The sequence below is a fragment of the Arvicola amphibius genome, chromosome 6, assembly GCF_903992535.2.
Source record: "Arvicola amphibius chromosome 6, mArvAmp1.2, whole genome shotgun sequence".
In the NCBI taxonomy this organism is placed as follows: Eukaryota; Metazoa; Chordata; class Mammalia; order Rodentia; family Cricetidae; genus Arvicola; species Arvicola amphibius.
The window spans coordinates 101,517,687-101,529,793 of record NC_052052.2 but is presented as its reverse complement, the minus strand read 5'-3'; the positions used below and the strand labels follow the sequence as shown (position 1 = coordinate 101,529,793).

The window sequence follows — 12,107 nt, the reverse complement described above, 5'->3', positions numbered from 1 at the left end:
GCTCTTAACTGTTGTGCCCACTCCCCAGCCCCTTGTTAATTGTTTTTAAGCTTAGCTATTCTAATCAGTGTGTGGTGGCATCTCATTGCAGTTTTCATCCTTGTGACCAGTACCGTTCAGCATCGGGTAGTATGCTTTCACTAACCAACTGTTTGTATGTATCATTAGAATGAGTTATAAAAATTCGGTCTCTAGTCTAAATACAAATGCTTGCTTTAATCATGAAGGACTCTATATAAAGATTGATGTGTATGATCTAAGTCAGTGGTTCTTAACTTTCCTAATGCTGCAACCCTTTAATACAGTTCCTCATGTTGTGGTGACCCCCAGCCATAAAATTATTTTATTACTACTTCATAACTGTGATTTTGCTACTGTTAAGAATCATAATGTAAATGGTTTTGAAGACGACCCGCAGATTGAGAGCCTCTGGTCTAGAGAGTGATCTGCAGTAGCCACATTTTGGATTTTGAATGAGTGAGTTCATTAAGTTTATAAGAAACAGTTAAGGACTATTCTCTAGCACGTGGTAGAACTGATGTGCATTAGGTCAGAGGACAGCTTGGCAGTAGTTGGTTCTCTCCGACCACATGATTCCCGGAATAGAACTCCTACATCATCAGGCTTGCCTCCGGGCACTTTTACTGTTTGAACCATCTCACCAGCCTAAATTAAGATCTTACCAAGGCATTAGAACACTACTGTTTGAAAATTAATTAAAAATTAAATAACCAAATGGGGACACACGTAACAAGTATAGAGAAAATACAAGACTCATTGTGGGGCCTCGGAAAATCCCCACGCCACTTCCCGGGAAGTCTGAGTAAGTAGAATCACCCCTGGGGCAGTTTCTTTGGTCACTGTCCTTGTTTTGGGTGGTGCTGGGAATTGAGCCCAGGACCTTGAACTTGGTAGGCATTGCTTGGCCAGTCTACCTCCAGCTTGAGCCCCCACCTCCCAGTATTTGTAGACAAAACCTGTGAAACTCATGAGTAGAAATTAGTGAGACAATTTTGACGCCTCCGTTCTCAGCCTCTTCAGAATGAGGGGACAGCGATGGGAGGAAAGGGTAGAAACCTGTCCCAATAGCCCCTCTTGACAAGGCCAGGAAAGTACAAATTGCTCTGTTGGCCGTGCCCCATGGAATCTGGTCGCTCGGATTCCTGGTCCTGTTACCTTTGGCATCGTTCTCACCAGGGAGTGACAGCGCTTGCCTTTTAGTGAAGGCGTTCTAGAGTGAATTTGAAAACTAAATATAATGAACCCCTTGTTGGGGACAGGGGTGAGTGAGGTGAAAGAATTCCTCCCCAGCCTCTGCCGCCAGAATTCTTTATCGAGGGCCAGCATGCCAAGTGCAGCCATTGAAGAGGCAAAGGCAGACTGTTGAGGGTTTTGTTTTGTTTACTTATTTTTTTAACTGGCTGTTCTCCCAAATCTTACTTACGGACGTCTACTTGGTGCCAGCATCCCTTCCATCGGACACCACAGGCTGGTGCGTGTGTGGTGTGGCCTTGGAGCAGAATGCACCCAGCTGTTGCCATCTACCTGTCTGCTAGCCTGTGGGAGGAGATGCCAACCAGGAGGTCGGGTGAAAGTGGGTCAAATGGACAGGGTCAACCAGATTAGGACCCCTGTATCCCTTTCTTCTGTTGCCCAGCTGGGTGTGTAACCCAGATGTGTATGGATTTTGTATTTACCAGCTCAACAACCACAGATTAAAATCATTTGAGATAAAGATTGCATCTGCACTGACTTCAGACATTTTTGTCATTGTTCTCAAAATAATAGTTCGAGAATAATACCGTTTACATTGTGTTACCTTTACATAATCTAGAGACAAGCTGGAACATACAAGATGGGGGGTGGGTTGTGCATACATGGTTTATATAAGAACTCGCCAGGGCCCACAGATCTGAGTCCATCTTGACTAAAGGTCAGAGTTTGAAGTTTATTCTTGCTCTCTCAGAGTACTTGACAACAGTTGTGACTACAAATAAATCCTGACCTAGGGGGTGGTTAATTTGAGTGTAGAGGTGCATCCACTCTACTAGACCAAAGGTCAGAGAATTCAAGGCTATTCCTGCTCCTTCAAGGAGATTGGCAGGAGGTTCCAGGAGTGGCTGCCTGCAGGATACTTGGTCTATTTCTTATATCATATTAACAAAGTCTTCCCTTCCCTTTTGGAGTGGAGTATATAAGCATGTGGAAAATAAACACAGGCGAATTCAGTATTCACTGAATTTCTCTCCCAGTGCTGTTCTGTGTTTCTGTCTTTTATTTCTCTCATATCTTTGTTCCTTTTGCTAAATAATTCTAATCCTCACGCTAATTCTATCAAGGTTGGACCCCCTACAGCTATCACCCCAACATGGTGGCTTATGACAGGAAATGAGCATCTTTAGACATTGGTTAGTCTGGGACCCAGTCTTCTCGGATACCGAGAGACAACTGTAGTCAATTTAGAAAGCACCTTTTCTTCCTAATTACCCATCAAAGAGGAAAGTTCTCAAAGCCTGTCTTGTCATCTAGCTCCTGGCTAACCAAAAGTAACCACGGTCCAACCTCCCTTTTATCATTAGCCCAACAACATGTAATCCAGCCACCTAAGCTCACAGCAGGCTAAGCTATTAGAAAGGCTCACCACCCTTCATGTTTGGTGGCCCAGAAGGTATGAATGAAGGTGGATCAGTCTAGGATTTCCAATTTAAGTGGATCAGGTACCTAAAGAAACCCCCAAGAAAACAAACTTAGGAATTAATAACGGTTTCTGGACTCTTATTCTGTCGCTTTGGGATGGGACAGGAATCCGGTGGAATCTGTGTGAGTCTCTTGCCTAGCAAATTAGAGAGGAACATCTCCGAACTTTGGTCTGCTCAAACCCGAGTGCGTTCTCATCCAGTTTCCGTGAGAGACTGGGCTGATAGAAGGCAACCAGCCAAATCCTTTCTGTTGAGATCTATCTCAACATTGAAATGCCCATTCCTTGGTAGTGCTGGTAACCTCGGCACCCTCCAGTAAGGTAATAAAAATAGCTATCAAATATCGAGGTACCTGCCAAGCTTTTCGTTGATACCAGTTTTCCCCAGTGTTAGCACATGCTAACTTACAGCTGCATGGCATATCCAGAGGGCAATGTAGAGCAACAGCTGTGGGCCTTCCACTCCCATAACAAGTACCTAGATTCTCCTAGTTTTGAAAGGCGAGTACCAGGCCCTGGGATGAGGGGGGTTCCTCCATTCTGCCTGTGTTTCAGCATTTAAAGTGAGGGCGGGGGATCGGGGAAGGGGTGTAGCTCAGTCTAGAACATGCGCTTAGCATGACACACGGACACACGGCTCCCTTGGAGTTTTGTTACGACACTACACAAGGTTAAGTCAGCACTTTTATTAATAGGCCATAAGCAAAATTTTTTTTTTGCTGCAATCCTTTTAACTGTCCTATCAGATGGGCGTTCTAATCCTGTTTCCAGTGGCTAAACAAGGGCAAAGCATGTTGATTTAATAATGGGAGAAAAAACATAGGTGGTTGTTCACCTCAAAAAAAAAAAAATCCACAAATAAACAAAAGCCAGGTATTGTAAGACATGAGAATAAAGGGTGTGTGTTCCCAGAGCTGTTGGCCTGGGCAGCCCCTGAGCTTCACCTTGTGGGCCTGTCTATAGGAGAGAGGCAGGTGGGCGGGAGGTGGGTGAGGAAGATGGGTGGCGTGTCTCCTGCCTGTCTTCCTCAGTCGCTTCAGATCGAGGTCAGATGTGATGGCGGTTGTAGAGGTATGGAGGGTACAGGCCATCATAATGCCACTGCCGCCACTGCTCCACTGCCTCCCTGGTCCTCTCTTCCTGCTCTGAAGAGGAAAGACAAAGGTCACTGCATAGAGAGGACACCCAACCCTGCTTTAGCTGTCCATCAGCCCACAGCACCTGCTGAAGAGACATTGAGCCAAGATTCCTGTGTGCCCTGAAGACTTCCAAGATCAGAGCTGACAGGGGTTGATGAGCATGTGTATACAGGTTTTGGATCAGGCAAGGGGATACAGATCATGGCTGGTATCATGGCTGGTTGCCAGCAGAACTGAAACAAAGGTATCCAAGCTAGACTACCCAGCAATGAGGGGAAAGGCTTAAACAGACAATTAGATATCAAACTAGCAAGTAATGTCATGGCCACGTGGGTATACAAGCCACACCTAAAAAGCTCATGTACAAGGGCCAGTGGGGGGGGGGGGGTAGTGCTTGGTGTTAAGCCTAACAACCTGAGTTCTACACCTCAAACCCACGTGAAAGGAGAGAATCAACCCCACAAGTTGTTCTCACCTCTATATGCACACACACATACACACACACACACACACTAACAATAATTTAAAGACAAACATGGAAATTATTGACAGCATGGAATGGCATCTCATAGTATTTTCCCTATAAACTGTTTTGTTTTGCTTTTTTGAGATAAAATCTTATGCAGTTGAGGCTGACCTGGAACTCATGATCCTCCCGCATCAACTTCCTGAGTGCTGGAATTATGGTTATATGCCACCATATCTGGCGTGTTCTATGTTTTCTAAGCTTTGACAATAAAATTTTGTTGTCAAAACTAACTGGAAAAGGGGCAGGCGACACACATGTCAGGCACCATGGCTACTGAGAAAGTCTCATTTCTGTGTGCTCCCCTTCGTCCTGAAATCCCCTTCTGTATCTGGAACAACCAGGTACACACAGAGCCTAGCCCTGGAGGAGGTGTTAGCCTTCCAGACATTTCTCAGTGGAGCAACTCTCCGAGCTGTGATTTGGACACAGATGCTGGTTAAGGTGTCCATCTTAGGAAGCAGCTCACTGGGAGAGCTCAGACTTTCAGTGGCTTAGCATGAAGCTGTGAACTGAACACAGGTTGTCATGGGGCTCAGAAAACAAGCTGCTGGGGCCATGGGACCAACCTGCGCCCTCTACTTATGTGTGGCAATTGTGGAGTGCGATCTACTTGTGGGACTGCTAATGGTGGGAACAGAACCTGTCCCTGATGCTTTGGCTGACTTTCAGGAACCTACTTCTTGTACTGTGTTGCCTTGCCCCGCCTTAATACAAGGCAAGGAGCTCAGTCCTACCTCAACTTGAAATGCCATGCTTTGTTGACACCCATGGGAGGCCTGCCCCTTTCTGAACAGAAACAGGAGGAGGAATGGATTAGGGGATGGGGTGGGAGATGAAAGACGAGGAGGGAGGAGAAACTACAGTCAGGCTATAAAATAAATGAAGAAATTTAATTAATAATGATTTTTAAAGGGCATCTTACTGAAAATTGTTACATCGAGTTTATAGCTTTCAATAATTGTTATTTTTCACTGCCCAAAGTCCTTAAAAATCATATAAATAAAAGTATTTTACAGGAAAAAAGGCAGGTGTCTGCAAGGTAACAAGTTCTGGCAGCTGGACCACTGTGACAGTCACTCAGGGCAGAATGGCTGGGTGGGGTAGGGTGGTAATGAGTTCGACTTTTTTCAAAAATTGATTCTATGGTGAGCTAGGCTAGCCCTCTTTCCCCTTCCTTTATTAAGCTCTGGAGAGACCCTTCAGGTCGCTTTCTTTCTCCCTGCTCATTCTTTCATCCCTGCGGACCCGTGGAAGATCCCCCAAAGCCTCCATGAGTGTGATGGCTCACAATAGAGAAGAACAGCAGCTTGCCGGCACACCCTAGGGTGTCTCCTGCACATCGCCGTGCGTGGCTGTGGACCTTCCCTAAGCTCACTCTTTCAGACTGTGAAACGAAGATGGCGCAGAGATTATCCTGCAAATGCTCGATGCCAACAGCTGCTGGAGTGGCAGTCCCCAAGCAGCCTCTGCCTCGCTGTGTAGGTGGGGCTCAAGGACCACAGTTTCGGTATCCTCTGAACCCCGCATCCCAACTCATGATTAAAGAGAAAACCGTGAGGTTTTGTCCATCCATATGCTAGAAATTTGAAAATAATACATTTTGCTTGATTTGGGGTTTTTTTGGGGGGGGGTTGCTTTTTTGTTTTTGTTTTCATTTTGTTTGTTTGAGACAGTTCCACTATGTAACCCAGGCTGGCTCCAAGGCTGAGATTCCCCCGCTTCAATCCATCAAGCAAGTGCTGGGATTCCATGCTAGCACCACCAGGCCTGGAAAAGGCCTGAAGCGTTTAATATGGCACCGTGTCGAGTGTTATTAGGAACAGTGGGAGTAAGTCACACTGAAGCAAACTTGGATTCCAAATCCACAGGTTTTAAAAACAAGCCAGCTCTCCTCAGCTGCTCGCCAAGGTCCACAAATCTCTAACTGAGGCATTTGCTCCTGAGGTGACAATCTGAGTTCCTTACACTGTGTTCCCAAGAAAGTTTGATTTTCTAGGATTCGAGCCCAACACCTGCTTGCAGGGCTTAGCTGGGTGCCGATTGCAGGGCACTGGGTGCCGACTGCAGGGCCCTGGGCATAGCTTCAGCCCTCAGTCTCTAGCAGCAGTAGCCTTTTCTCTGTGCCCTTAGAGGAAGGACCTCCTCACCCATCAGAGCCCATAAGCCAGGAGAACGGAAGCCGACAAGACCCGAAAGAAAGCTTTGTACCCAAGCTCGTGCACCCAGAGGTTCCGAGAGACTGTGTGGGGACACACCAGGCTTGAAATTGGAAAAGACTCAAAGAGACATGTTTATATTTTCATTCTTCTCCATCTCTCCAGGCTACCCTCCCCCCCCCCCCTTTTTTAGTTTTGTTTTGTTTTTCGAGGCAGGATTTCTCTGTGTAGCTTTGTAGCCTGTCCTGGCACTTGCTCTGTAGACCAGACTGACCTTGAACTCTCAGAGCTCCACCTGCCTTTGCCTCCAGAATGCTGGGATTAAAGACGCGCACCACCACCACCACCCGGCCTCCCATCTCCCCGTTTTTCCATCTCCCTTCTTTCTCTCCCTTTGTCTTCATTAAGAGTCTCTATGGATGTCTGCTGTGGGTGACACTTGAGACCACTAGTCAGCTGTAGTGCAGACAGAACCTTCCTGAACTCATATCCCCACAGGCACCTCTTCCTATGAGGCCTGGCGTAAACATGTCCTGAGGGCAGATGGGAGTCCCGTATGTAGGAAGAAGATTCCCATTACCTCATAAGAGCCCCCGAACTCTCTGCATCTTTTCTACTCTATCGATAATAGCAAAGACTTAGTAAAAAGAGTACCCCCAACAGATGAGTAAAGAGAGGCACAGAAACCTTTTAGGATCCAGGTTGCAATTGGGTGATTGAGAAGCCAAGATGGAACTATAGCTATTAGAAGTCAGGTACGAGGCATTGTAAATAAATAAATAAAAATTAAAAAAGAACCAGTGCTTTTGTGTGGCCAGTTCTCTTGACCAGAGTGTTGTTATAGGCTGGAGAGATCTCTTAGTGGATAATGATCTTGCCACATACAAGTGTGAAGACCAGAGGATCAAAATCCATGTAGAGTACTGGGTGGACACAGTGACCCCAGCCTCAGAAGGTAGAGACATCAGGACATGGGGCAAGCCTGACCTTGCTCACCATGCTCTCCTCCCGCAACGATGCTGCCAGAGAGCTCTTACCATCTCTTTGTTCCTCCACGAAGTTCTCAAACTCGTTCCTTTGTTCCTCATAGTACTCTCTCCGCAGCTCGTCATCCCGCAGCTTCTGTCTGTTTTCCGCTGTCAAGACAGAGTTGCTCTTGAGAAAGGAACAAGGGGGGCACATGTGTGAGGGACACCCCAGTATGACCCAGAGGCTGGATCTGTTGAGAAGAGAGGCGACCAAGGGCTTTGCTGAAATGGTTTATGCCTCAGCCTGACTTTAAACCATGAAGGGCCTGGGAGACTTTACCCAGCTGCCCCATTTTGCAGAGGGGAAGATGGAGGCCCAAACGGGGCAAGTGCTTTGTCTCTGGTCCCAAAGTGAGTCGTGTGACCCAAGTACCAGACCACTTAGAAACTTTAACTCACATGATGGAAAATGAACTCTCCAAAGATTAATTGAACTGAAAATTAACTTTGGGGCTGGAGAGATGGCTCAGCAGTTAAGAGCACTGACTGCTCTTCCAGGGGACCTAGGTTGGATTCTAAGCACCCACGAAGCAACTCCCAACCATTGGTAACTCCAATTCCAGGAAATCCAGTGTCCTTATTCTGGCCTCCATGGGCACCAGACATGCATATTACATACATGCAGCCAAAACACCCATACATATAAAGTAACAATAAGATTTGTAAAAATTAATCTCACATTGATGAATACCTCTAGTTCATTCTGAGTTCTGAGCCCCTGTCGCAGCAAGAATGTGAGATTAGCACTGACATGAAAAGGGTAGATAAGAGGGGCTGGCAAGATGCCTCAGTGGCTGAAAGTGACTGTCACCAAGTCTGACAACATGATTCAGCCCCTAGGACCCATATAGTAGGAGAGAACCAACCCCCACTTAGCTGCCCTCTGACCTCTGCTTGTGCACCATAGCAGATGAGCCCCTGCTGCATACAAAATATACACACACAAAACAAATACATAAATGTCACTAAAAAAAGTAAAGCAGATAAGAAGGTTGCCATCCTTCCACTTCTTAAGAGGTACAACCGCGTCGCAGTTAAGAAGGGTGTAGAATCACATATCAGCAGGCTGGGGAGTGTGACTCCATGGTAGAGCACTTGCCTAGAATGTGCAAGTCCTAAGGTTCAATTCCCAACATTGTAAAATAATAGTAGTATTCAAATAAGTTTGTACCGAGCATGATGGCATCTATAATAAAAGTCTGAGAGCTGTGATGTTCTGGAAGGTGCTATTTAAAGCTCTCTACTTTAAAGGTTCTTATAATGTGTCCTTCAGTGGGAAAACACACTGGAGGCCTGTGGGTCATGCACTTCAGAAAGAGTGGGCTCCTGAGATTGCCTCACATTCTCAAGGGTCCCCTCATGTCACGGTTTGGACTATAGCGCTTGTTGCCCTCAAACACAGATATGCAAGAGGAAAACAAGAAGCAGAAAAGCTAAGGCAACCACAGTCCCCATCACCACTACATGGTATGGAGTGTTGGATAAGGCACAAGGCCTTGAAGTCAATGCCTAGTACTGGGGAGAAGGGGGTGGGGAGAAGAGAAGAGAGAGAAAGGGGGGGCAGGAAGATGGCTCAGCAGCAGGGTGCTTACCACCAAGCCTGACAACCTGAGTGTGAACCCCAGTATCTACATGGTGGAAGGAGTGAATCGGCAACCACAAACTGTCCTCTGACCCCTGCACACACTGTGGCGTGCACATGCACACATACACACAATACATAGTGAATTGGTGAGTGGGATTTTTGTTTTGCTATGTTGAAGGAGGAAAGAAGAAGAAAATAAGGATGTAGAGAAAAAAGAAAAAGAAGAAAACCTCAAATCCCTTCTGGAAGCAAGAAGCTTATATTCATAAGTAAATATGAGTGCTGATTGACTCATTAAAGCCAAGTTACCTGTGAATTTGCCTTAGTACAGACTTCTGAGGGAAGTCTATGTTTCTTCCCAAAGTTCTGTCTTTATTTACAGTGGCAGAAAACTTTATCCTGGCAGAAATGGTTCATGCATGGTTCAGCCCATCGCCACATCCTACAGATTCCTCAGGCTCAGAGAGGTGCGGTGACCTAATGGATGCCACACAGCTGCCTGGGCGGGAGCACCTCGCATGGCAGTGTCTCCCTTCTGACCCACTGGAGGCTCTGATGTGGCTCCAGGTGTCAGGAAGCTGCAGCAGGAGTGCTAGGTTTAGGAAGGACATCATGAGTGACACCAGTTTCTAAAGAAGCATCTTTGTAAAAGAAACCATCCAACAATTGGACATCTGATGTAACAGTAACAAAGGATGATGTCATACTCTGCCAAAACGATGTTGCATGGGATGTAGCATATGCACTGTATGTATTTTTAAAAAGTAACTGGGCATGGTGCCATGCACTTGTAATCCCAGAGCTTGGATGGAGGAAACATCCATGGGGCTTGCTGGTCAACCAGATTAGACTATCTGGCAAGTTTCAGGCCACTGAGAAACCCTGCCTTAAAACAGTGAACAGCAGCTTAGAAATAACTAACTCCTGAAATTGTCTTCTGGTCCCCACATGTATAAACACACACACACACACACACACACACACACACACACACATCCAATTCTTTTTCTAAAGCAGTTCCAAGTTCAGATTAATTCCAAGGTGATGCTTCTCTGCCTATCCACAGAAGTTGTCCCAGTGATGGCTGATCCCCTTCTGTGAAATCCTGGCTATTCACTTGGATATGCTGGGCCTCCCAGACTACCTGCCTGCCTGAGCTGCCTTCTGAGGTGAGGGAGCTCAGGCTTAATCACACACCTCATTATTCTGACTCAGTTTCACAGGACAGAAGTTAATTGACGGTCCACACCTGTTTCCTTCCCCAGTGTCTGCCAGAGGTTGCTTCTATGGCTGCAATCAAGGTCTGAACCTCTAGCACAGGCTTTCAGTGTTGCTTGACATTGGCCTACTTCAAATTTCAACCTGTGTGAGGTCTGGCAATGTGCCTACTGTGGTTGGTTAGACTTCTCCAATCTTAAAAAAGAACGATCTGCAAGCACTTCCATCTCCATTCTTCCCCGTCGTTTGAAAATAATCCTGCTGTTTTTACTGAGCAAGAAGTCACCTTGCAGACCGTGGTAAGGGACACAAAGAGCTCATTCATCCACATGCACAAGGAAAGAACCAAGCCACAGACTCAGCCAGGATGGTCTGAGCTCAGAGGTTTGGAATAATCAATTCAGGGGTAGGAAAGTTCAACCCCTGCTGGGTTGGAAGGTCAAGAACCAGACTTCAGAGTCCTGGAGACTCTAAAATTAACAGACAATTAAACTGCAGAAAAACAAACAAACACCAGTCCCTCCCTTGATACATTGCCCTAGGCCTCTTCCCTGGGTCCATAGATATTTGGAATCAGAGGGAGGGAGTGGCTGGGGCCACTCAGGAGCAGAACTGTCACCAAGCCCACTCTTCTTAGCACTTGGGTCTGTAGTACCGGTACCCTGAGTTTTTATCACCTTCTGAATACATCTTGGTGCTCTTGAGGTAGCATCGTTTTTATTGTTCCTTACCTTGATGCCACATTAATCCAACCTGTGACTGACAACCAGTTTCTACATTTTTATTTCACCTGTTAGGGACACGTGACACAGTGTGCACACGGAGGTCAGAGGCCAACAGTTGTCTCCTTCTACTCTGTGGGTTCCAGGGATTGAATTCGGGCCCCTTCACCCATTGGGCTATCTCACTGACCCCAAATATGGTACTGTTGGTCATTTAGAGCTCTAGTCAACCTAACATCCAAGAGCTTTGGCATTCCGTTGTGGGAGGGAGATCATCCGGCTTCCTTACCATTGACTTCATCTTGGGACTTGGGAGACCGCTTGCCACGCCTCTTGAGGAAATTCGAGGCATCAGACTCTGGCATGAAAATCTTTTGTTTCATACCTGAAACCGGAAAAGCGCTCTTCACAACCAGCGTGGGGTGGGGGGAGCAGGATCCACCTGTCCCGCATGTAGGAATAGCCCATAGACTCACCCTCCTGTGCCTCTTCTCCGGCTGCCTGGCTGCTGCCCACAGAGGCACTGGTCCCCTCTTGGAGCACTGTGGGGGTAGGGTACAGGGAAAGGCTGCAATATCAGAGGCCCCGGTGGGGCTTCAATGATTCTGGGTGCAGTGATTTGTTAGACTACATTTGGGACCCTCTGCCCCTCAATATACCAGCCCCATAGCCAGTCTCTATGGAATCTACCATGTGAGCTGGCTTGTTTCCTATTTGTTATCTTTGCTATTTTTCTCAGTGTTAGATTATCTTGTACACACACACACACACACACACACACACACACACACCAAGAATAACTACCTTAATATCTCTTCCTACCTATGCCACCTGAGCAAGCTGACCTATACAGAGAAGGTCTTACCATGTAGCTTACATAGCCCACTCTTCAGCCCTCCCATACTTACTACACAGGAGCACCATGGCCAAGAGAGACGACAGGAGGATGGCTTGTCTCCAGGACATCTTTGTAGTGTGCCTTCCAGAGACCACAGGGCAGATGAGATGCGGTGTCTTGGAGACTCCAGTACT

General features: G+C 46.7%; 1 protein-coding gene across 4 annotated transcripts; it reads right to left on the bottom strand.

The window, feature by feature from the left end:
* Positions 1–3,745: 3,745 nt before the first annotated feature.
* Ucma (upper zone of growth plate and cartilage matrix associated) lies at positions 3,746–12,041 on the bottom strand. 4 transcript variants are annotated; one of them, XM_038334975.1, is made up of 5 exons: positions 11,984–12,041; positions 11,552–11,617; positions 11,365–11,460; positions 7,560–7,658; positions 3,746–3,843 (listed from the first exon to the last, which is right to left on the bottom strand). In XM_038334975.1, exons 1-5 carry the CDS (start codon positions 12,039–12,041, stop codon positions 3,746–3,748), a joined length of 417 nt encoding a protein of 138 aa, XP_038190903.1. The 4 variants fall into 4 exon arrangements, with proteins under 4 accessions (XP_038190903.1, XP_038190906.1, XP_038190905.1 ...); XM_038334978.1 differs by lacking the exon at positions 7,560–7,658; XM_038334977.1 differs by lacking the exon at positions 11,552–11,617.
* Between the last annotated feature and the right edge of the window lie 66 nt (positions 12,042–12,107).

Bases quoted from the DNA above. Each gene is read 5' to 3' on its own strand.
- Ucma (XM_038334975.1), bottom strand. From the start codon at position 12,041: ATGTCCTGGAGACAAGCCATCCTCCTGTCGTCTCTCTTGGCCATGGTG. The intron at 11,461-11,551 runs GTGAGTCTATGG...TTCCGGTTTCAG, and splicing joins CGGAGAAGAGGCACAGGAGG to GTATGAAACAAAAGATTTTC. The intron at 7,659-11,364 runs GTAAGGAAGCCG...CTGTCTTGACAG, and splicing joins GTCCCAAGATGAAGTCAATG to CGGAAAACAGACAGAAGCTG.